Here is a 23,113-nt window from a genome sequence, read left to right on the forward strand (position 1 = left end):
TGGGTGGTCATGGGGCTGAGGAGCAGGAGGGTTGGTGACATGCCTTGTTGTACCTTTGCTGGCCTGGTACTCTGAATGTCTGTGGTAAAACGGGATATGCGGTCTCTGTTGGTGCAATGATTGAGAGCAGTATGCATTTCTAGAGGGTGGGGAGTGCAGTTTCCCAGAAAGCACAGATCGCATTGGAATCAGGGAATGTAGGGTGCCCTCAGTCCATTCACTGAACTGCTTTGAAGCCTCGAAGGGCAAGTTCTGGTGGGTTGCTGGCCAGACCAGTGCCAATGCAAGTGTGCTGGAGGTTAAGTCTGTAGAGACCCTCTGGTTTATTGGTGACATTGCTCACAGAATTCAGTGGTGAAGGGTCTCTGCTAAACTCCAATAGAGAGGCATGTCCTGGGGATGGTGAGAAGGACAACTTCTCTTCCATAGGCAGCATTGATAGAAAAGGTGGCACTGGTGCCAAGGAGTGTGTGGGTGCTAGTGTATATGTCTGTGTCGAGTGCTGCCCTGGTTCACTCCCAGTCTGTACTGCCAGTACCAGAATCATCATCAATGGAGGTACTTCTGGTATCTGTACCAGTGAAGTCTGCTGCAGCACAGTGTGCTTCTCTCCACTCATCTTTGTTGCCACATATGACTTGGTCAGCTTGTCTCCCAATGTTTTCCTGTGATCCTTATTATGGGAGGACACTGAGCTCCTGCTCTGATGGCTAGAGAGACCCCTCTTTAAACCCTATTTCCATGTCTGGGCTACTGATGGCTTGGCACTAATGTCCACACTGCTGACAGTGTTGGCTCTGGCTTCAGTGCTGTTTTGTTTGCATAGGTCTTTGGCATGGCCTGCCTGCTATGCTGGAAGATGCAGGCTTGATCACTAAAGGGGTCTGAGGTTGGCTCTTCTGCATCCAATGTCACTCTCATAGCTTGCTCCAGAAGACAAAGATTCAGCTTCATATCCCTTGACTTGTGGGTTCCTGCAGGGAGGATAGGCAGACCAAGTCCTTGCTTGGGATGCGAGGCTCTCCCCAGCAGAACAAGTACCTGCCGTGCCTGTCGTTCTGAAGAATCACGCCACCGCAGGAGGGTTGGGGCTAGAAGGCAGCATGTTTTGAGTCTGCCATTTGAGTCTATACAGGGGGGCTGTCTCTATGGGCAGGTTGTACAGGGGATCTGCAAGCAACTGTTAGTTTGACAAGTGCTAAGAACAGAGTAGGCCAATAAAAATAAAGAATAAAGGTGGTTCTGAAGAATCTCAGAAGATCTGAAGGAGTTTTTTGATAAGTTTAGCTGAAGTGAAAGACTAGTGGGTTGGACACCATCTAGGCTCAGTCTCGCAGCCATGGGTGGTAAGAAGGAATTGAGGGAGGGTTGCGGTTGCCTGTCCTTTCTGACCTGGTAGGGGAGTACGAGGAGACACAGGGCACATGTTTGTCCCTGCCAGGTACTGCAATCCAAAAGAATCCAATCTCATGCATGTGAGATGCATGCACACCTACAGTGGATCCTCATCGACGCACACAATGGAGAACACTACAGGAGTGCAATATGACAGAGTTAATGCTGGCAACGGCACCAGAAGGTAAAGAGACCAAGGGATCACAGCTACACAGAGACAAGAGAGGAAGAGCAGGATGGAGTGCACATCACAGGAGGATCGGGGAGGAACTCCACACCACTGGGGAGCAGCCAGGGAAGAAGAGCCAAGCCCCAGAAGCAAAGTCTGTGGAAAAGAAGAGCAGTCCAGGTCCCAGTTCACATCAGCCCCACACCTGGGCTGCAGTTCCAGACACTCACCTGTTTAGCTGCTATCTCTTCATCGCGCCCATCTCCGATCACCACATATGTTACTTTCTTTCCAAATCGTGACACAATCCTCTCAAAACAGCTCTCTTTACCTGCCAAAACACGCCTTAATGGTGAATGCTCATAGGAGCAGCACTATCCACCCCAGCACAGGCCAACCTTCCTGGCCAAGGGAAAACTGTCGTTTGGTTCCTTTCACAAGGCTACCATCTCCTTGGCAAGGACAGAACACCTGCTTTGGACTCTACTGGTACAAGCTGTTCCTATTCACATGAGCAGTTGGGGAGAGCCAGGCATCAGGATTTCTCATTTGCACAGTGCCCTGATTTCCTATCCCAGGATAGAGAGATGGTCATTTTCAAAGCACACAATACAAATACTGGCTCCGTCTCTGATGGGGGAGCCCCAGTCCATGTCTTTTTCAAATCCAGTACTGGGCTGTCTAGAAGGAAGAGTTCACAGCCTCTGCAGACTAGGAGAGTTGGGCACCAAGGAGAGATTTGTCTGTGTCTGTGTCTGCCACTCCTTCCCCAAGGACTGGCTGGAAACACTGAGCAACTATAGATCTAGCTCCAGTGACTAGATGGGCCCATCTGCCATATCCAGGCCATTTGAGGGGTGCATGCCAAGGGGTTCCCCAACAGGACTGCTAGCCAATTCAGACATCACAAAGCACTACGCCATTCCCAAGAGGGTGCAGTACACTCCCCCACCCAGCTGGCTCTACTGTCCAGTGCTGAGGAGGGTAAAGTCATGGCCTTGCCCTCATACTCTGTCAGGTATCTAGCTCCCAGAGGCATGCCAGCAGGGCCTGTGCTCTCCATGGGATTCTGGCCAGAACCAGGGCCCTCCCTTCTCCTGCACATCCCAACACAGGGCTTGACCAAAACTGGAGCTTGAGAGGGACAGTGGGACTCTGCCAATTGAGCAAAGCTTCTTTCCAGTCCCTTTAGCAATGGCTGCCTGCTGCAGCACTATATGCCAAGTGGCTGCAGACTCTCTATTTCCTAAAGAGATTTTACTGAAGAGTCTTAAATCTCAAATATCTACTGATAAGAATGTGTTAAAACAATCTGAATACTTCAGGAGCAGTACTGAAGCCATATTCTGTGCTGTCTGTGGAGTGCCCAACGACAAGGATGAGGGCAGAAGTCCTCAACTGGCAGTCTTGGGCAGTGCTGTTCAAAAACTTAGCTGTGTTACTGGGGACTTGTCTACATTAGGGTTTTTGCATCAGGGCAGCTACCCGAGTGTCAAACTGGCATGGATGTTCTGCACCAGTGTAAAGTGGGGTTTATCCCAGGATAAGCTGTGAAGGTACAAGCCCTGTGCAGTCCATCCACATTGGCGTTGTAGCAACAGTGCTAAAATCCCTGACATAGTTGAGCCCTGGCTCTCCCTCTAAAGGTCCCAGCCAGCACTCCCAAACAGGCACCCCTTGGCAACAGCAAAGAGCTATTTGGAGCAATAACCATACCTATTTTTGTAGCACTATAAATATTTTCAATGGGGAACACTTCTCCCAAGCCGTACAAGAGAACTTTGGCGAGAGCTGGCACCAGCTGTGTTGTCGTGATCAAGACATTCACACAATTTTTTCTAAAGGGTAAAAGAAGAAACAATGAAAAACAGCCATGGCAGAGGATGCAGGGGCTGGCTCTGGACAGCTGGCTTAGGCAACCACAGCAGGGGCCACGTGCTCTGCTGGACACTGCTGTACCTTTCAAAGCAGATCATGATTTAGCCTCTCTCTTTCTGCCTGCTGAAAAAGTCTCCTCCTTGCTCTCCCCGTCATCCCTCTCTTACATTTAGCGCTTTTTGTACATCCCTCCTCTTCTTTAAACTGCATTCAGTGCCTTTAACAGTAGCTGGGCTCTGTCTGTCAGTATTGCTTTCTGTTCCAAGTCACTGACATGAGCACGCAGGTCAGTTTGAGTCTGAGCTAAGAACACAGCAGCAAGGCAATATGCTGTTATGCAGAAGTCCGTCCCTCACTCCCCTGGGGTGGGGGAAGCAGCATCTTTGGCCACTGGAAAAGGAGCACTCCGTTTCAGTTCCTTTGACTGATGCTCACTTGGACATTAACACACACCTGCCAAAGCCAGGCCCAGCCTACTTTCGCCAAACAGGGGGCTGCTGTATCCCAGGTCTCTAAGGCGGCAGGAAACACAAAGTGGGAGGGAACAGAGTGAGCCCAGGGGATCCCTTCCAAAAATTATATCAAATGCTGCTAAGGAATAGGTAGCTAGAGGAAGCTGCGCATGGATACTGCAACCACTAGCTGCAACCTTTTTCGCTCTGCTTTTTGGCACTGGTGTGTTGCCGTAATGCTGGACAAGCAGCAGGGTAAGAAGATCACTATGTTTGAGCACCCTGCCCCTCCACAAGTTCTGCTGAGTTACCCTCTGTTCTGATAGAGACATGGGCACTGCAGCGGGGCCTGGGCAGCTAGTCATTGACAGTTACTGTTGGAGTGACACATACTTGGCCCCATTTCCGTACCTGGACTGTATGAGAAGTAGGGATTTTAATGCAGTTCCCAGCCAGGAATCCGTTAACACTTCTATATCAGCCCGTAGTCTCTGCAAAGCTTCCCTCTTCTGTGGGCTGAGGAGGCCTATAGGAGGTGCAGACAAACAAAAAGCTCCTTAGAAAACCATATTTCCCCAAGTAGAAGTATTGTCCAATGCAGAGAACTGCCCCATTTGGACCTCAAGGTAACTGCAGTGCTTTCTGGTCTGATGGGCTGGAAAAGGCATGTTAGAAGGGTTGTTTTCAAACCTGGCTGTGAGATTAAGAAAACAGAAGCTGGTAAGTCAGTTTCCATGCACACAGGTGACACGGCTGGGAAGTCAGGATTGTAACTGGTGTTTGAATTCTACGGAGTGTGGGGAAGAGGAAACAGGGCAGGCATTTCGTGATACTTTGACAGGATTGCGTAAAACTAACTCTTAGAGGACTGACAGTACAATCTGTTCCATTTTGTTCCATTCCAAAGTGCACTGAGTGAAGGACAAGGAGCTAGGTAGGAACTCCTGGGTTCTATTCACAGTCCTGACACTGACTTACTGTGTGGCCTTGGGCAAGTCTATAACCTCTATGTATCTGAACTTCCCCATCTGTAAGAAAGGAAAAATGCTGACCTAACTACCTCAACATTGGGGCAAAGATATCTGTGCAGCACAATGAAGCAGTAAAGCACTATATTTATAGATTCATAGGGCCTGAAGAGACAATTCTGATCATCCCATCTGACTTCCTGCATAGCACAGGCCAGAGAATTCCATCCAGTAAATCCTGTACCAAGTCTAGAATGTATGTTTGAGAGCTAGAGTACAGATCTTTTAGAAAGAGACTTCCAACTTTAGTGAGAAGACTTAAATACAAGGGTTAGTAGTGCTGTCACTAGTACATTTGCACATCCCACTACCGCTCTAGGGTTAGTGTGGGCAATACAGAGTTTTGGGATCATTAAGAGAACACTTTGTGGGAGGAAGAGAAGAGAAGAAACTGGATAAGGAATTCAAAGAATTCTGCCAACAAATTTTAATAAAAAGACGCACCAAACTGTGGGCCCAGCATTCTGAACAGAGCACACAGCACACATTTCAGGAAAACTCGCTGCAGTTAAGGATGAATCCAGTGAACCTAAGGAGACGTAGGCAGTGTGATAATGTGCAACATTTCATACTCCTCACCAGCTAACATTGTGCCAATTCACCTCAGTCCTGACCTCTAGCAACGATAGTCCAGCACCACACCAACACGAGCTAAGCCTGGGTAATGCAAACAAGGCCTAACATGCTGCAATTCCAGTTGTGGGATTCTCCATCTCACATCACAAACCAGTGTCACTCTGCACTCTGTACTGCTGAACAACCTTTTGAATATCTCCTTTTTTCACATGGGAAACAAATTAAGATTTGTGAAAATAAATGTTGTTAAGTGTAGAATGGTTTATTTCGAGCTATTTAAGGCGAGCAATATGGAGCTCCAATGGGAAATTTTACATTTAATGCAAAGATTATAACCTGCTAAAGGCACTGGAGACTGATCAAGGCGATCTGCATAACTAGCAAACGGCATCAGATTGCCTTTCAGTTCTGGCCTTTCAGTTCAGTTCAGAGTCTCAATGTGTGGATGAAACAATGGTGTAGAGAAGAGGGGTTTAGATTTATTAGGAACTGGGGAAACTTTTGGGATGGGGGAGCTTATACAGGAAGGATGGGCTTCACCTAAACCAAAGTGGAACCAGATTGCTGGCACTTAACATTAAAAAGGTTGTAGAGCAGTTTTTAAACTAGGAGATGGGGAAAAGCCGACTGCTGCAGAGGAGCATGTGGATCGGACACAGACTTCTCTTAGGGGACAGTCTATTGATAGAGATTCTCTAGGTTCTAGTCAAGAGGAGAGGATGGAAGAGGATGAAGTATGGGCCAGATCAGACGAGAAACATTCACATAAAGAATCCGACACATCAGAAAAGGGCAGATAAATAAACAGGGACAAGTTTTTAAAATGCTTGTACACAAATGAGAAAGTTACTCACCTTGCAGTAACTGAGGTTCTTCGAGATGTGTGTCCCTGTGGGTGCTCCACTCTAGGTGACGGTGCGTCCCGGCACCATTGATCGGAGATTTTTGGTAGCAGTGCCTGGTTGGGACGCACGCACTCAGTTGGTATCTCCCGTCTCGTTGGAAGCTTCCCGAGTGCGTGCGCCCCATACCCTCCTCAGTTCCTTCCCTACTGTGGAGAATCATACTAGTACTCCAAAGTAGAGGGGAGGAGGGCGGGGAGTGGAGCACCCACAGCGACACACATCTTGAAGAACCTCATTTACTGCAAGGCAAGTAACTTTCTCTTCTTCTTCGAGTGCTGTCCCTGTGGGTGCTCCACTCTAGGTGAATGTGTAGCAGTACCCACTATGGTTGGTGGGACTTTGGAGATGCAGCAGGGAGTACTGTAGATAGTACTGTATGGTCTACTATGGTGTCTGCCATGGTGTCTTGCGTGAGAACATAGCGTTTTGCAAACGTGTGTTCAGATGACCCCATAGCCACTTTGCAGATGTCAGGAATGGGAACATAGTGTAGGAAGGCAACAGATGTGGACATGGCTCGAGTGGAATGAGTTCTAATGCCTTCGGGCGGTTGAAGATTTTGCGCATGGTAACAGGATCTGATGCAGTCAGAGATCCACTTGGATAGACATTGTTTAGAGATAGCCGTACCTTTCGATCTTTCGGTAATGGAAACAATGAGTTGTGGGGACTTCCGAAATGGTTTGGTCCTGTCTAAATAAAAGGCGATTGCTCGCCTGGCGACAAGAGTATGCAGGGTTGCCTCTTGCGGAGTCTTGTGAGGTTTGGGATAGAAAGTAGTTAAGTATATAGGTTGGTTGAGGTGGAAGGTTGATACCACCTTAGGAAGAAATTTAGGATGTGGTCTCAAAGTGACTTTGTCTTTGGAGAAGATTGTGTAGGGAGGGTGGGCCATCAGGGCGCTCATTTCACCAACTCTCCCTGCTGATGTTATGGCAACTAAGAAAGCCACCTTCATGGACATATGAAGATGAGAGGAGGTAGCCAAGGCCTCAAATGGAGGTTTCATGAGAGCATGAAGAACAAGGGTAAGATTCCAAGCAGCCACTGTTGGGTAAATTTCAGGGTAGAGATTTTGCAGGCCCGTGAGAAAGCGTTTTATGGTGGAGTGCGTAAAGAATGAATAACTGTCTAATAGGTCATGGAAGATGGTAAGCGCCGCCAGGTGCACTTTGATGGAGCTGAGCGAAAGTCCTTCCTGTTTTAGTTTCAGGAGGTAGTCTAGAATGTTAGGGAGGGTCACGTTATTGAGTGCTAAGTGATTACGTGAGCATCGGGGCGAAACGCTTCCACTTCTGCAGGTAGGTTTTATGAGTGGAGTCTTTCCTACTGTGCAGGAGGACATATTGGACTTGCTCGGAACAGGCTAGTTCATGGGTTTCGAACCATGAAGGAACCAGGCTGTGAGGTGGAGCTTTTGGAGTTGGGGTGAAGAACCCGTCCGTTGTCCTGGGAAACGTGGTCTGGCCTGTTGGGGAGAACCCATGGGTGACGGGAGGATATGCAGAGGAGGTAGGGATACCACATCTGTCTTGGCCAAGCCAGGGCAATAAGGATGACCCAGGGCTTGCCTTCGCAATCTTCCGAAGAACCCTGTGTAACAGAGGGATTGGTGGAAGGCGTACAGGAGGGAGTTGTTCCATGGGATGAGGAATGCATCTCCAAGGGATGCAGTCCCGAGTCCCTCTCTGGAGTAAAACAGAACATTTTCAATTCTGGGTCGTGGCAAAGAGATCTATTGACGAGGTGCCCCAGAGGGAGAAGAGCTGTTGGAGTACTGCGGGGTGCAGTTCCCATTCGCGTTGTGTCAGGAAGTGCCTGCTGAGTGCATCGGCAGTAGTGTTGCGGCAGCCTGGTAGGCAGGAAGTGATGATTTGTATTCGACGTCGTATGCACCAATTCCATAGTTGAATGGCTTCCATGCAAAGCGAATGTGATCGGGCTCCCCCTTGTCGGTTTATGTAGTACATGCATGCTATGTTGTCTTTTAAGGCCCAAAGAGATTTGTTCTTTCTGAGGGAAAGAAAGTGAAGGCATGCTCACCTCACAGCTCTGAGCTCTAAGAGATTTATGTGTAGGTGCGTCTCTGATGTGGACCACCGGCCTTGTTCCGCCCTAGGTGTGCTCCCCAACCGATTAGGGAAGCGTCTGTGGTGAGCATGAGCATTGGGGAACATTGCTGGAAGGAAACCACTGTGCAGAGGTTTTCTGGACTTGTTTACCAATGCTAGGAAGCTATAACATTGGGAGGAGGAGTTAGCAGCATCCCTAAGGTGTGTCTGTTGGGTTTGAAATTGGAAATGAGCCAGCCCTGGAGACATCTCATGTGTAGCCTGGCGCAGTGAACCACGAAGGTGATGGCTGCCATGTGACCAAGGAGCTGTAGGCAAAGTCTTGCCGGTGTCCTGGGACGAATAGAGAGCGTGCGTTTGAGCTGCGTGATAGCGAGAAATCTGTGATATTGGAGTGAGACCCTGCTCTGGATTGAGTCGAGATGAGCTCCGATGAACTCGATCTGTTGTTTAGGTGTCAGAGTGGATTTTGGATGTTTATTTGGAGGCCCAGGCTGTGAAAGAGGGAGATGGTGAAACGGGTAGCTTGAAGTGTCTTGCCATAGGAGTTGCTCTTGATAAGGCAATCGTCCAGATATGGGAACAGCGTGACCCCGTGTTTGCGGAGGTGAGCCACGACCACGGCTAGAGTCTTGGAAAAAAACTCTCAGTGCTGTGGCGGGTCCGAAAGGAAGAACTCTGTATTGAAAATGGTCATGACTGATTGCGAATCGTAGGAAGCGTCTGTGAGCTGGATGAATTGATATATGAAAGTAAGCATGCTGTAGGTCGAGGGCTTTGAACCAGTCCCCTTGATCCAGTGCAGGTATTATTGTGCCCAGTGTGACCATCTTGAATCTTTGTATCCTCACGAATTTGTTCAGTTGGCGTAGATCTAGTATAGGCCTCCATCCTCTGGTCTTTTTCTGAGTTAGAAAGCAATGGGAGTAGAAACCTGACCCTTGATTTTGCGTCGGCACAGATTCCACTGCACCTAGTTGAAGAAGATGCACCACTTCTGTGCGAAGTAAGTGGTCGTGAGAAGGGTCCCTGAAGAGGGACAGGGAAGGGTAGGAGGGTAGGAGAAAGTTTGTCCTTATCAAAAGGGAGATCCTCCACTTTGGTCTGCAGTTCTTTGGGGATGCCAGATGCAGAGAGCCATGAGGATCTGCGCATAACCACAGCAGTTGCAGTTGAACAGGCTGCTGTGTCTGCCGTGTCTAGAGATGCCTGTAGGGCCATTCTGGAAATCAGCTGGCCCTCAGTCAGGATTGATTTGAAGTCTGCTCTCATATCCTCTGGAATGTAGGAGGCAAATTCAAAAGTTTAGTGTAATTATCAAAGTCGTAACTGGCGAGGGGAGTAGAATAGTTTGCAATTCTGAATTGTAGTGTGGAGGACATATAAACCTTGCTGCCCAAGACATCAAGGCGTCTAAGGTCCTTGTCTTGCAGGGTGGGTTGATATTGTGACTGTTTCGTACTCTGTGCAACTGCATCCATTACAAGGGAGTTCGGTGGTGGATGAAAAAAAATAGGAAGTCAGCGTCCTTAGCAGGGATATAGTCTTTACGTTCGGCCTTTTTGCAAGTTGTACTAAAGACGCTGGGGTTTGCCAGAGAGTGTCAGCTGGCTCCAGGAGTGCTTCGTTTATAGGGAGCGCGATTTTTGAGGCTGCAGATGGTTGAAGGATTCTGAGGAGTCTGTGTTGCATCTCCTGAACCTCTTGAAAGGGGATATCTTGACTGAGTGTCACCCTCCTGAAAAGTTCTTGAAATTGTTTACAGTCGTCCACGGCCTGTGGAGGCGGAGGGAGGAGGGCTCCTTCCAGGGTTAATGGAGAGTTAAGGATATGGCGTAACTTGCATACTCAGGAGGGGGCTCAGGCACCTTAGAAGTGGACGGAGCAGGAGATTGATGCACAGAAGGAGGATGACGCCAAGGGTACCGCTGAGGCCAAGGCATAGGGTAGGAGAACCCAGGTGTTGCCCATGGGGGGATGAAGTAGGGAAACTGAGGCTGGTGGTCTTGAGCCATGACCTGAGGTGGCAGAGGTGCCTGTGGAGGAGAAGCAGGAGGGGAGAACTCCGTTTGCTGCTGTAAATCAAGTTCACCATCAGTGAAAACCAGTTCAGGTGGAGAGAGCGGCGGTTCAAAAAATGAGCCCTGTGTACCTAGGAGCGGAGAGTGAGGCTCAGGTGGCACTGAAAGGTCACATTGAGTGAGAAACTGTTGCTCCTGCTCCCTGGGCTGAGCTGAGCCTGCTCTCTGCTCTAGCTCATTAGCAGGAGAAAGTGCAAGTGACAGTAGTGCTGCAGACTGCTTGGAGGTGCCCTGCAGGGCATCTGCTACTGGTCCCCGGGTGGAAGATAGCCTCGGTGCCAACGTTTTTCTCCCTGCAGGGGAGCAGCGCGCTGCCGGCACCACGGCTGTTTGCGGTGCCAAGGAGCAGTGCACTGCCGGCACCGCGGCCGTTTGCGGTGCCGAGGGGACCAGAGCCACAAGGATCTTCCTGAAATGGTAGGTCGGGTCCCTGCCTCTGCATTCTGTCAGAGCTGTGGCTGAGGCATTAGAAAAAGCTGAGGCACCTGCCTTTGGTGCTGTCCGCACAGAAGGTAGGGATCTCCCGGGAGACCCCCTACCCTTGTTAAAGTCTCTCCTGTGAGACTGTTCTGCTTCTTGCCTCTGCTCCAGGGAGGGTGAAGCAACGCTGCCCACCGGTTCCGATCTGGCTGGGGAACGTATGGGAGCGGGTTTAACCTTTCCCATCTCTGAAAGCGGCTGTAAGGATTTTTCCATCATCAGCATTTTGAGCCGCAGATCCCTGTCGCGACAAGCTCTTGACTTGAGGCTCGCGCAAGGGAGGCACTTCACAGGGATTTGGGTGTCCCCGAGGCACTTCACACAGTATGAGTGCCCATCTGTCCGTGGCATGGATTCCTGACAGGAAATATACCATTTGAATCCTGAAGCTCCTGTCATTATGAATTAGAGATGGCCGAGGAGAGTGTCTCAATGCGAGACAAGCCTGAGGGATTTTTTTTTTTTAAGCTAAGTAACTGACTATGTAACTACACTCAAGGAAGGGAAACAACTGGGATGTAACTAATAATTATTTCTATGTTCTTTGTTACTGTTTCCTATAGAGACCAGGGAAGAGAAGGCAGCTCTGCCTGGAGTTTCGTCTTCGGCCGAGGATGGTTGAGAAGGAACTGAGGAGGGTGTGGGGCACACACACTCAGGAAGATTCCAACAAGACGGGAGATACCAACTGAGTGCGTGCATCCCAACCAGGCACTGCTACCGAAAATTTCCAATCAATGGCGCCAGGACGCACCGTCACCTAGAGTGGAGCACCGACAGGGACAGCACTCGAAGAAGAAGCTAGAAGTCTAAATATTAAGATGAGTGAACTAGAGTGCCTTGTGATAAAGGAGGATATTGATATGATAGGCATCACAGAAACCTGGTGGAGTGAAGACAGTCAATGGGACACAATCATTCCATGGTACCAAATATACTGGAAGTACAGAACAGGTCATGCGGGGGGTGGGGAAGTGGCACTATATGTGAAAGAAAATGTGCAATCAACTGAAGTAAAAATCTTAAGTGAATCCACATGTTCCATAGAATCTCGATGGATAGTAATTTCATGCTCTAATAAGAACATAACATTAGGGAATCTATTATCGACCACCTGACCAGGACAGTGATACTGATGATGAAATGCTAAGGGAGATTAGAGAGGCTGTCAAAATAAAGAACTTGATAATAGTGGGGGATTTCAATTATCCCCCTATTGACTGGGAACATGTCACCTCAGGACAAAATGCAAAGACAAAATTTCTCGATACTTTAAATGACTGCTTCTTGGAGCAGCTAGTACAGGAACCCACTAGAGGAGAGGCAATTCTCGATTAAGTCCTGAGCGGAGCACAGGATCTGGTCCAAGATGCAACGCTCAGCAGCGGCTCCAGGCACCAACGCTCCAAGTGTTCGCCTGGGGCGGCAAGCCGTGGGGGGCAGCCTGCCAGTCCCTGTGAGGGCGGCAGTCAGGCAGCCTTTGGCGGCTTGCCTGCAGGAGGTCCGCCGGTCCCGCAGGTTCGGCGGCAATTCGGTGGCGGGTACGCTGAATCTGTGGGACCAGGGACCTCCCACAGGCGTGCTGCCGAAGGCCGCCTGTCTGCCGTGCTTGGAGCAGCAAAAAAGCTAGAGCTGCCCCTGGTAATGCTTGGAAATAGCATAATATAATAACTTTTAACATGCCTGTGGTGGGCAGAACACTTCAACAGCCCAACACTGTGGCATTTAACTTCAGAAAGGGGAACGATGCAAAAATGAGGGGGTTAGTTAAACAGAAATTAAAAGGTTCAGTGACTAGAGTGAAATCCCTGCAAGCTGCATGGACACTCTTCAAAGATACTGTCATAAACAGATGGTTAAGGGTTAACGTCTCTTTTACCTGTAAAGAGTTAAGAAGCTCAGTGAACCTGGCTGCACCTCACCAGAGGACCAATGGGGGGACAAGATACTTTCAAATCTTGATGGAGGGAAGTCTCTGTTTGTGTTGTTTGTGTTGTTCGTTGTTCGCTCTTGGGACAAAGAGGGACCAGACGTACAACCAGGCTCTCCAAATCTTTCTGAATCAGTCTTTCATGTTTCAAAATTGTAAGTATAGCCAGGCAAGGCGGATTAGTCTTATGTTTGTTTTCTTTCAACTTCTGAATGCTTTTCCTTTTGCTGGAAGGATTTTTACCTCTGTTTGCTGTAACTTTGAATCTAAGGCTGGGGGGGCAGGGGAGGTCTCTCTAGTCTATATGAATCTGAATACCCTGTAAAGCATTTTCCATCCTGATTTTACAGAGATAATTTTTACTTTTTATTTCTTTAATTAAAAGCTTTGTTTTTTAAGAGTCTGACTGATTTTTTCCTTCTTTTAAAATCCAAGGGATTGAGTCTGAACTCACCAGGGATTGGTGGGGGGAAAAGGAGAGGGGGAAGGTTAATTTCTCCTTGTGTTCAGATCCAAGGGGTTTGGATTTGTGTTCCCCCAGGGAAGGTTTTGGGGAACAGGAAGTGTGCCAAACACTATATTTTTGGCTGGTGGCAGCGTTACCAGATCTAAGCTAGGAATTAAGCTTAGAATGGTCCATGCAGGTTCCCTACATTTGTACTCTAAAGTTCAAAGTGGAGAAATAAACCTTGACAGACACCATAATACAGGCCCAACTTAAATATATACCTCAAATTAAAAAACACAGTAAAAGAACTAAAAAAGAGCCACCGTGAAGAAGCAGTGGGAGATAAAAAGGCATGTTTTAAAAAGTGGAAGTCAAATCCTAGTGAGGTAATAGATAGGAGCATAAACACTGCAAAATTAAGTGTAAAAATGTAATAAGAAAAGCCCAAAAGGAGTTTGCAGAACAGCTAGCCAAAAACTCAGAAGGTAATAACAAAATGTTTTCTAAGTACATCAGAAGCAGGAAGCCTCCTAAACAACCAATGGGGCCCCTGGACTATAGAGATGCAAAAGGAGCACTTAAAGACGATAAAGTCATTGTGGAGAAACTAAATGGATTCTTTGCTTCAGTCTTCACGGCTGAGGATGTTAGGGAGAATCTAAGCCGGCTTTTGTAGGTGACAAATCTGAGGAATTGTCTCAGACTGAGGTGTCACTAGAGGAGGATTTGGAATTAATTGATAAACTTAACAGTAGCAAGTCACCGGTACCAGATGGCATTCACCCAAGAGTTCTGAAAGAATTCAAACGTGAAACTGCGGAACTAACAACTATGGTTTGTAACATGTCCTTTAAATCAGCTTCTGTACCCAATGACTGGAAGATAGCTAATGTAAAGCCAATAATTAAAAAGGGCTCTTTAGAGGTGATCCCAGCAATTACAGACCAGTAAGTCTAACGTCAGTACCGGGCAAATTAGTTGAAACAATCATAAAGAATAAAATTGTCAGACACATAGAAGAACATAACTTATTGGGCAAAAGTCAACATGGTTATTATAAAGGGAAATCATGTCTTACTAATCTAGTAGAGTTTTTTGAAGGAGTAGACAAACATGTGGACAAGGGGGATCCAGTGGACTTAGTGTACTTAGATTTCCAGAAAGCCTTTGACAAGGTCCCTCACCAAAGGCTCTTATGTAAATTAAGTTGCCATGGAATAAGAGGGAAGTTCCTTTCATGGATTGAGAACTGGTTAAAAGACAGTAGGGGCATTGCCAGCAGATCGAGGGACGTGATCATTCCCCTCCATTCAACACTGGTTGACGCTAATGCAGTTTTAGGATGCATCAGGCGAGGTACTTCCAGCAAAGATAAGGAGGTGTTAGTACCATTATACAAGGCACTGATGAGGCCCCATCTGGAGTACTGTGTGCAGTTCTGGCTTCCTATGTTTAAGAAGGATGAATTCAAACTGGAACAGTTACAGAGAAGGGCTATTAGGATGATCCGAGGAATGCAAAATTTATCTTATGAAAGGAGACTCAAAGAGCTTGGCTTGTTTAGCCTAACCAAAAGAAGACTGAGGGGGGATATGATTGTTCTTTATAAATATATCAGAGGGATAAATATTAGGGAGCGAGAGGAAATATTTAAGCTTAGTACCAATGGGGACACAAGAACAAATGGATATAAACTGGACATTAGGAAGTTTAGACTTGAAATTAGATGAAGGTTTCTAACCATTAGAGGAGTGAAGTTCTGGACCAGCCTTCCAAGGGGTGTAGTGGGGGCAAAAGACATATCTGGCTTTAAGACTAAGCTTGATAAGTTTATGGAGGGGATGGTCTGATGGGATAACCTAATTTTGGCAATTCATTTGGCAATTGATATTTGATTATCAGCAGGTAAGTATGCCCGGTGGTCTGTGATGGGATGTTAGATGGGGTGGGATCTGAGTTACTACAGAGAATTCTTTTCTGGGTGCTGGCTGGTGAGTCTTGCCCATATGCTCAACTGATTGCCATATTTGGGGTTGGGAAGTAATTTTCCTCCAGGGCAGATTGGCAGAGGCCCTGGAGGTTTTTCGCCTTCCTCTGCAGCATGGGGCACGGGTCACTTGCTGGAGGATTCTCTGCAGCTTGAGGTCTTCAAACTACAATTTGAGGACTTCAATAACTCAGACATAGGCTAAGGGTTTGCTACAGGAGTGGATGGGTGAGATTGTGTGGCCTGCGTTGTGCAGGAGGTCAGACTAGATGATCATAATGGTCCTTTCTGACCTTAAAGTCTATGAGTCTATGGAGTACTGTGTCCAGTTTTGGGCCCCACACTACAAGAAGGATGTGGAAAAATTGGAAAGAGTCCAGTGGAGGGCAATGAAAATAATTAGGGGGCCAGAGCACATGATTTATGAGGCGAGGCTGAGGGAACTAGGATTATTTAGTCTGCAGAAGAGAAGAATGAGGGGGGATTTGATAGCTGCTTTCAACTACCTGAAAGGGGGTTCCAAAGAGGATGGATCTAGACTGTTCTCAGTGGTAGCAGATGACAGAACAAGGAGTAATGGTCTCAAGTTGCAGTGGGGGAGATTTAGGTTGGATATTAGGAAAAACTTTTTCACTAGGAGGGTGGTGAAGCACTGGAACGAGTTACCCAGGAAGGTGGTGGAATCTCCTTCCTTAGAGGTTTTTAAGGTCAGGCTTGACAAAGCCCTGGCTGGGGAGATTTAGTTGGGAATTGGTCCTGCTCTGAGCAAGGGGTTGGACTAGATGACCTCCTGAGGTCCCTTCCAACCCTGATATGCTATGATTCTATGACAGGGAACAAAGAGTAGGAATAAATGGTAAATTTTCAGAATGGAGAGGGTAACAAGGGTCAGTGCTAGGACCAAGTCTATTCAACTTATTCATAAATGATATGGAGAACGGGGTAAAAAGTGAGATGGCAAAGTTTGCAGATGACACTAAACTGCTCAAGATAATTAAGACCAAAGCAGACTGTGAAGAACTTGAAAGATCTCACAAAACTAAGTGATTGGGCAACAAAATGGCAAATTAAATTTAATGTGGATAAATATAAAGTAATGCACATTGAGAAAAATAACCCTAACTATCCATGCAATATGATGGGGGCTAATTTAGCTACAGCTGATCAGGAAAAAGATTTTGAAGTCATCGTGGATAGTTCTCTGAAGACGTCCACGCAGTGTGCAGTGGCAGTCAAAAAAGCAAACAGGATGTTAGGAATCATTAAAAGGGAGATAGAGAATAAGACAGAGAATATCTTATTGCCCTTACATAAATCCATGGTACGCCCACATCTTGAATACTACATACAGATGTAGTCTGCTCATCTCAAAAAAGATATATTGGCATTAGAAAAGGTTCAGAGAAGGGCAACTAAAATGATTAGGAGTTTGGAACAGGTCCCATATGAGAAGAGATTAAGGAAGCCAGGACTTTTCAGTTTGGAAAAGAGGAGACTAAGGGGGGATATGATAGAGGTGTATAAAATCGTGAGTGGTGTGGAGAAAGTGAATAAGGAAAAGTTATTTATTTGTTCCCTGAAGCTAGGAAATGGAAACAATGAAGGTTCTGGGCTCTTCCAAAGGGTGGATCCCATATGCTGTCTTAGGGGCCGCGGCTTTGCTAATGCCCAAGCACCAGGACAAGTAAAAGTTACTGTATGTGGAACAGCTTCCAGCAAGAACTCCGCTTTGTGCATGGTGCTCAAACTCCAGCCTGTGGTCAAGGTTCCAGCACCTGTGCAAAACATGTGTGGCCTGCACTCACCTCCAACGTTGCTTTTGTGCTTGTCATAGATCTCTCGCACTCTGCGGTAGCGGAAAGCCAGTTTTCTCATCCAGTCCACTCCTCCCTGCGCCCCCACGGCGGAGCTGTGATTTGCGTTGCTTCCTGAGCCAGTGAAGCCATCCGTGGAGAAACTGTAGTTACTATAGCAGAAAAACAAACCTGTTACACAAGCTACAGCAGCAGGCTGGCTGACACCCTCCTAACTGGTGGTTTTCTAGTTTCACTCTCTGCCCATGGCTGATCAAGCCTCTGGAACCGACAGTCCTTTCCCTCCCGCCCCCTCCATTGCAGGCAGGACCTCTCTCTACGTTACAGGCCTGTTCCTCAGCACCAGTGAAGATGGGGACTCTGTGTGCTCACTGGGAAATTTACTTCAAAGTTCAACTGGTCTCACTACTGCACCTGAACCATTGCATTCAAAGTGTGAGATTATTCCTCTTTCACTCCCTCACCTACAGAAACTGTCTTCTCCTCCCTCAGCTAACACCTCCCAGTTATATAGCATTATATTCCCCTTTAATCACCTCTCCTCCAGGCCATAGTAATCAAATGTAATCACTCTCTTTTCATAGGTCTCTTCTTCTCTCATTGGCATCATCCTTCTTGACCCTCAACTGGGGAGACAGGAAGCACTCCAAGCAGCATCCCCAGCACAGTCTCAACAGGACAAGAGGTCTTTGCTTTACTGGAAATGCCTCTCTCTACACACACATAATGGCACTTGTTTCTGCACTAAGGCTTTCTAAATAAGTCACTTTCCCCTTTTCACTGCTGAGCTCGAACTGCCACATTTCTTGGCTTGAGACACTGGACTTTTTTTTTTAAGTGAGAAGTTTTAATAAATTTGTTTAAATTCACAGATATGTATCTAGAACCTAAACTCCTCAAAAGCTAAATATGTGAATCCCTCCTGGTTTAGGGCATCTCACTAACCTCACTTTGCACTTCAGATCATATTGTATTGAGATGCACAAGCCAGAGACTGCCTGTAAGAACCCATTAGCTACCTCCCTCATTTGGTGGTTCTCCATTAAGACCTTGCTGCCTCTCAGCCAACATGTTCCAGTTTTCTTTGCAGTTGCTTTCTGACTTCCTGCTTTCATTGGCTTCTGTACAAAAAGGTTCCACTGAAATCTAGTTACGTTACCTTTACTGTGTTACCTGTCTACCTCAGGCCAGCGGATCTGTCAAGTGCAGTTTAGGTTTACTGAGCACATGCTGCTTACTATGCATAATTCTTTCCTCTAGGTATTTAGACAATTTTTTCACAATTCAATCCAAGATTGTCTGGTACTGTATTACACTCAGACTAATGTGTCGGTAGGGTTGCAGGTCTTCCATTAAATAGTCTGGAAACGAATCTGCCTTTTCAATTGTCAGGTAATAGGGTACAATTTCCAAGGTAAGGACATGCCATTATAAATACTGTCAGCTGTATTCTCTAGCCTGTTTAATGACACTTCACACCTTGTTTGCTTTTTTGCACCGAGCTGATGCATTCACAGACATGACCACAACCATAGCCTGGTCTCTTTTTCTGAAGGGTTAATTTGGAAGCCAAGTAGTTCAAATTATTCCTTTCAATGTACTCTTCCCTGCACTTGTCAATACTGAAGTTCATCTGTCAGCATGTTGCTCTGTCACCTAGTTGTGTTAGGTTCCTCTGAAGTTCCTTGCAGTCTTCTGTGACCATTTTAACTATATTATATTGGTGTCACTTATTTAATGGTCCAACTGTAGTTACATCTCAGACCGACACCTGTGTGTTACGTGAGCCCAGATCACAAAAAGCCTCTCCTCTTGTGTGCGCTACAGCTAGCTACACCTTTTGTGTAAGGGGTCAAGAGGCTGCTTTGCTAAACCCTATCCCAGCTGACCAGTTTCCATGTGAATAGCTGAAATTTTAGAAATTTGTCTTTGGTTTCTCTCAGCACTGTGCACTTGCTCTCACTGTCCTAATCTGGGCAAACTGGGAGAGAGGGGGAAAACACTTTCTGAACCCTCTATGGCTGCTTCATCTCTTTGTGGACAGTTTCTTTGGTGTACATTCAATCAAGCCAATTTGCAAAGACCATCATATATGGAGGGGCAGCAGCCAGCCCAAAACCTGACTGCAGAGTATCCTGGCGAGTGGGGAGATTCAGGCCTAGCAAGTGTGAAGGACACCCCTGCCAGGGAGAAGAAATAAGATGCCAAGGACCACCGCCACCCTCCCTCCTCCAAGGAGAAGCACAGATACCATCCAGACAGTTGAACCAATCTTGTCTCAATACTGTCCTAACATTGCTTTACTTCGAATCAAGGTGTAGAGTTGGTCCAGGGAAAGTGGGAAGCTTAGATTCAGAGATGGTCCCTCTATGATAAAATGTGAGAACCACAAACAAGGGAGTAAGCCTGTGCTGGCCAAAATGATCTAGAAGGCCTTTCTAGCTTGTGTCAACCATTCACCCTAGCTCACAGCTGCACGGTGTCATGTCAAAGACTCTGGCAGGACTTTCAGAGGGCGTGATCTCAGACTCTGAGCCTGCTCCTCAAGTTTATCCAGTTTCAACCACCAGATAGTACAACAGAGCATAAAAGTGGTGATGCTGGATTGTTTGGCTAAGTAGCTTCCCCTTCCCCCACAGCTTTTCTTGTAGTAAATCTCTCAAACAGAGAAGCACTAGATCAGTTGCTCACTCCACACACATCTTAAATATACCACCTTAAGTCTTGTCCATTGTCATCTGATGCAACATCTTCTACATGCACCTGGTCACACTCCTGTTGAAGACAAAAGACCCACAGATTGCTGTAGCTGAGGAATGCACTCATATACAACCAGCCAATTTCTGTTCTATGTCCTAATCTTAGATTACCCAACACGATTAGCAAACTGGTTTAGATGAAATCTTCCATCTTGTCTCCCAAAACAAACCTTTCTGAGGTTCAAAGAACTTCACTTATCTTTGCCTCTCACATTTGAGATTTCATTCCTCAGCACCTCTGCACTTGCAGGTTCTGGCCAAGACTGGAACTTAAAGTACCAGAAATGTCTGGACAGAGTTTGCTCCCATGACATTTCAATTCAGGTTTGTGACACAAAGGTTCAGAACATTTGAACAAATAATTGAAATTGTCGGAGTTTACCACGATTGAACTTCTGATGCTCATTTAGAGTGACAAAGTGAGTGAGGTGGACCAACTGTGAGCTTCACACAGCATGTCTATGCTGCTGTTAGAAACCCACAACTGGCTCATGCCAGCTGACTCAGGCTCACAGGGTTTGGGTTGTCGGGCTGTTTACTGCAGTGTCGACTTCTGGGCTGGGGCTGGAGCACAGGCTCTAGGACCCTGCGAGGTGGGAAGGTCCCAGAGCTTGGGCTGCAGCCTGAGCCTGGAGATCTACACTGCAATTAGACTGCCACACAGCCACAGCCTGAGCCAACTGGCACAGATCAGCTGCAGGTGTCTAGCTGCAGCGTAGACATACCCACAGAGCTCTTCTTCAGCTCTGGGGGAAGCACTCAAGCATCATAGCTAAATGCAAGGTGGAACAGATTGTTTAGCATAAGTAGTTAGTACATATTGTAAGGGACAATTCAAGGTAGAGTGGCCCATTACACCTCTGCAGTCATAGGACACAAAGAAGGGGTTAGTGGGTTACACATTGTTATAAGCAGTCATAAATCCAGTATCTCTGTTCAGTCCACGATTTTCAGCGCCTAGCAGAGATATGAATTTAAGCTCCAGAGGTGTTAACAGACCACTCTTCCTTGAATGGTCCCTTAGAGTATGTGCTAGCTACTTATGCAAAACAATCTGTTTAACCTTGAATTTAGCTGTGATGGGGAGTATCTTTCCCAGACCTGAAGAAGAGCTCTGTGTAAGCTTGAAAGCCTGTCTCGCTCACCAACAGAAGTTGGTCCAATAAAATACATTACCTCTCCCACCTTGTCTCGCTAATATCCTGAGACTGATACCTCTGCAGCTATACTGTATGAAGCTCATTTGTTATTTTCACCTTGGCTACCAAATCCACACGGTATTTTACTGTATTTTGTGCCATGCTGAAACATTTGATCAATGATGATCCAAATACAAAATTAATTCCATCCCCATAAAGCAGCCATGGAGACGCGCCACCAGCCTGTAACGCAGTGGCGATATTGCAAACAGTGCAGTGCTGAGTAGAGAAAGAGCCAGTGCAGAGTCATATCCCTAAATGCCCTTTTTCTTGAAAAATTTTCCCTTGCTGTTACCACTGGAAGTTACGGTAAGACCACGCGTCTCAAAGAGCTCACTAGCAGCTGCTGGCATTTTAACCACCTTGTGGAGACCTACCCTGAGCATAGGTGATGTGGCAGTTAAAACTACAGCTCAGCATAATTTTTTTGGCAAATAGTAAATTTGCCAATAAATGCATTGTTCAGGGCACCAAACCCATTCGCAAATTTGGTCTGAATTTGGCAAACAGTTTCAGTCAAAAAAAAGCAACCCCAAACCTGAAAACAAATTTTGAAAATTTAAAAATACATCAATCTGACGTTGTTTCAAATCAACATTTCAAATGAAATGTTGGTTCAAATTGACATTCAAAATGTTTGTTTGAGCCAAATGAAATTTTTTCTTTTTTTTCGTTTCGTTGAGAAAAACAGAGAAAATTCAGTTTTGATTTGAAACTAACCTTTTTATTTTGTTTTTATGATGTTTCTGTCTGGACACCAAACAAACAAGTCAGTCATTGGCTCGGTCTAGTAAAAACACTGGTGGCTGCCTGGAGCCTAGTCTAAACTACTGATCCCAACATCGCTTTGCCCATTTGAGCCGAAGCAGTGGTAGCAAACATGAGGAACTGAAGGAAAGAACTAGTAAAGACACCACCAAGGACCGGGGAAACTTTGAATATAGTGCAGGATACAAACCTAAGTGCAGCGCTTGCATCGCTGTTGATGAGAATTGGGACCCACAGACTCCTTGGTGCCAACGGGCAGAGGGCACAGAGTGCAGGGGTTTTACAGGGATCCCCTGGATCAGAGATCTGCATAATAGTTCACCAGAGGGTGGGATGTGAGAGCTCTGCCAAGAGCCAGTAGTCCACTATGATTCCTAATGATCATAGTGAAATGTGTGTACAGATAATATTTAAGGCATTGTGTATCTATACTAAAAATTATGTTCTTAAAGTCTTGAAGTTAAGACAGGTCACCAGGATGTGAGAGAGCTGCGATATGCTCCTTTCAGGCAGGAGGTAACAGATATCTACCTATCTGTCTGGCTATTTGAATACTGTAGGTGAATTGCTGGTTGTTTTTAAGTTACATTTTTTTCTGTAATACTTTTGTACTTTGTCTCAGAGACAGTAGAGCTGCAGGTGCTGATCTAAATTCAGATGTGCTGGGACAACCACAGTGAACTGCAGGAGAAGTTGCAGCTGAAATCCCCAGTCGAGAGGGAGAAACGCACAAGACTCTGCCCTGAGAAATGTTTCAGACCTCTAGCCATCAGTTAAGTAGGATGCCAGCAAAGCGTCTACAAGAGAGTCAGAAGTGCAGTAACGTCGGAAACTGTGACAGGTGGCAATAGGGAGATTATAGTCAATTCAAAATCCTCACTTCAATGCCTTTAATTAGCCCAAAGTGCATTTCCTACAGTAGTAACATCACAGAACATGTTTACACTTGTATCAAATTCAGGTTAATGCAGCCAAGATTAAGCAATCTCTTATAAATGTCAAGGCAAAATCATGTACGTAGCTCTTTCTACCTTGGAACACTGAGTTGCCAACAAGAGAGACTGTATTTTGGGCTTTACCATCTCAGACCGTCCAGACTGCACTGTGTGGAGAAGACTTGACAAGCATCATGAGCTGGAACATGACATAACTTGACTGCTTTCTTTGTAAAG

General features: G+C 46.5%; 1 protein-coding gene across 5 annotated transcripts in view; it reads right to left on the reverse strand.

The window, feature by feature from the left end:
* The window catches only part of EYA3 (EYA transcriptional coactivator and phosphatase 3), a 143,549-nt gene that overhangs the window by 10,650 nt on the left and 109,786 nt on the right, over positions 1 to 23,113 (reverse strand). For all 5 annotated transcript variants that reach the window (XM_030539105.1, XM_030539108.1, XM_030539104.1 and 2 more), the window contains 5 exons: positions 19,932 to 19,990; positions 17,207 to 17,367; positions 4,306 to 4,420; positions 3,281 to 3,402; positions 1,795 to 1,895 (listed from right to left, as the gene is read on the reverse strand). In XM_030539105.1, coding sequence (XP_030394965.1) covers positions 1,795 to 1,895; positions 3,281 to 3,402; positions 4,306 to 4,420; positions 17,207 to 17,367; positions 19,932 to 19,990 — 558 coding nt within the window. The remainder of the gene's footprint in view (positions 1 to 1,794; positions 1,896 to 3,280; positions 3,403 to 4,305; positions 4,421 to 17,206; positions 17,368 to 19,931; positions 19,991 to 23,113) is intronic.

The sequence above is a fragment of the Gopherus evgoodei genome, chromosome 20 (assembly GCF_007399415.2).
Source record: "Gopherus evgoodei ecotype Sinaloan lineage chromosome 20, rGopEvg1_v1.p, whole genome shotgun sequence".
Classification (NCBI taxonomy): Eukaryota; Metazoa; Chordata; order Testudines; family Testudinidae; genus Gopherus; species Gopherus evgoodei.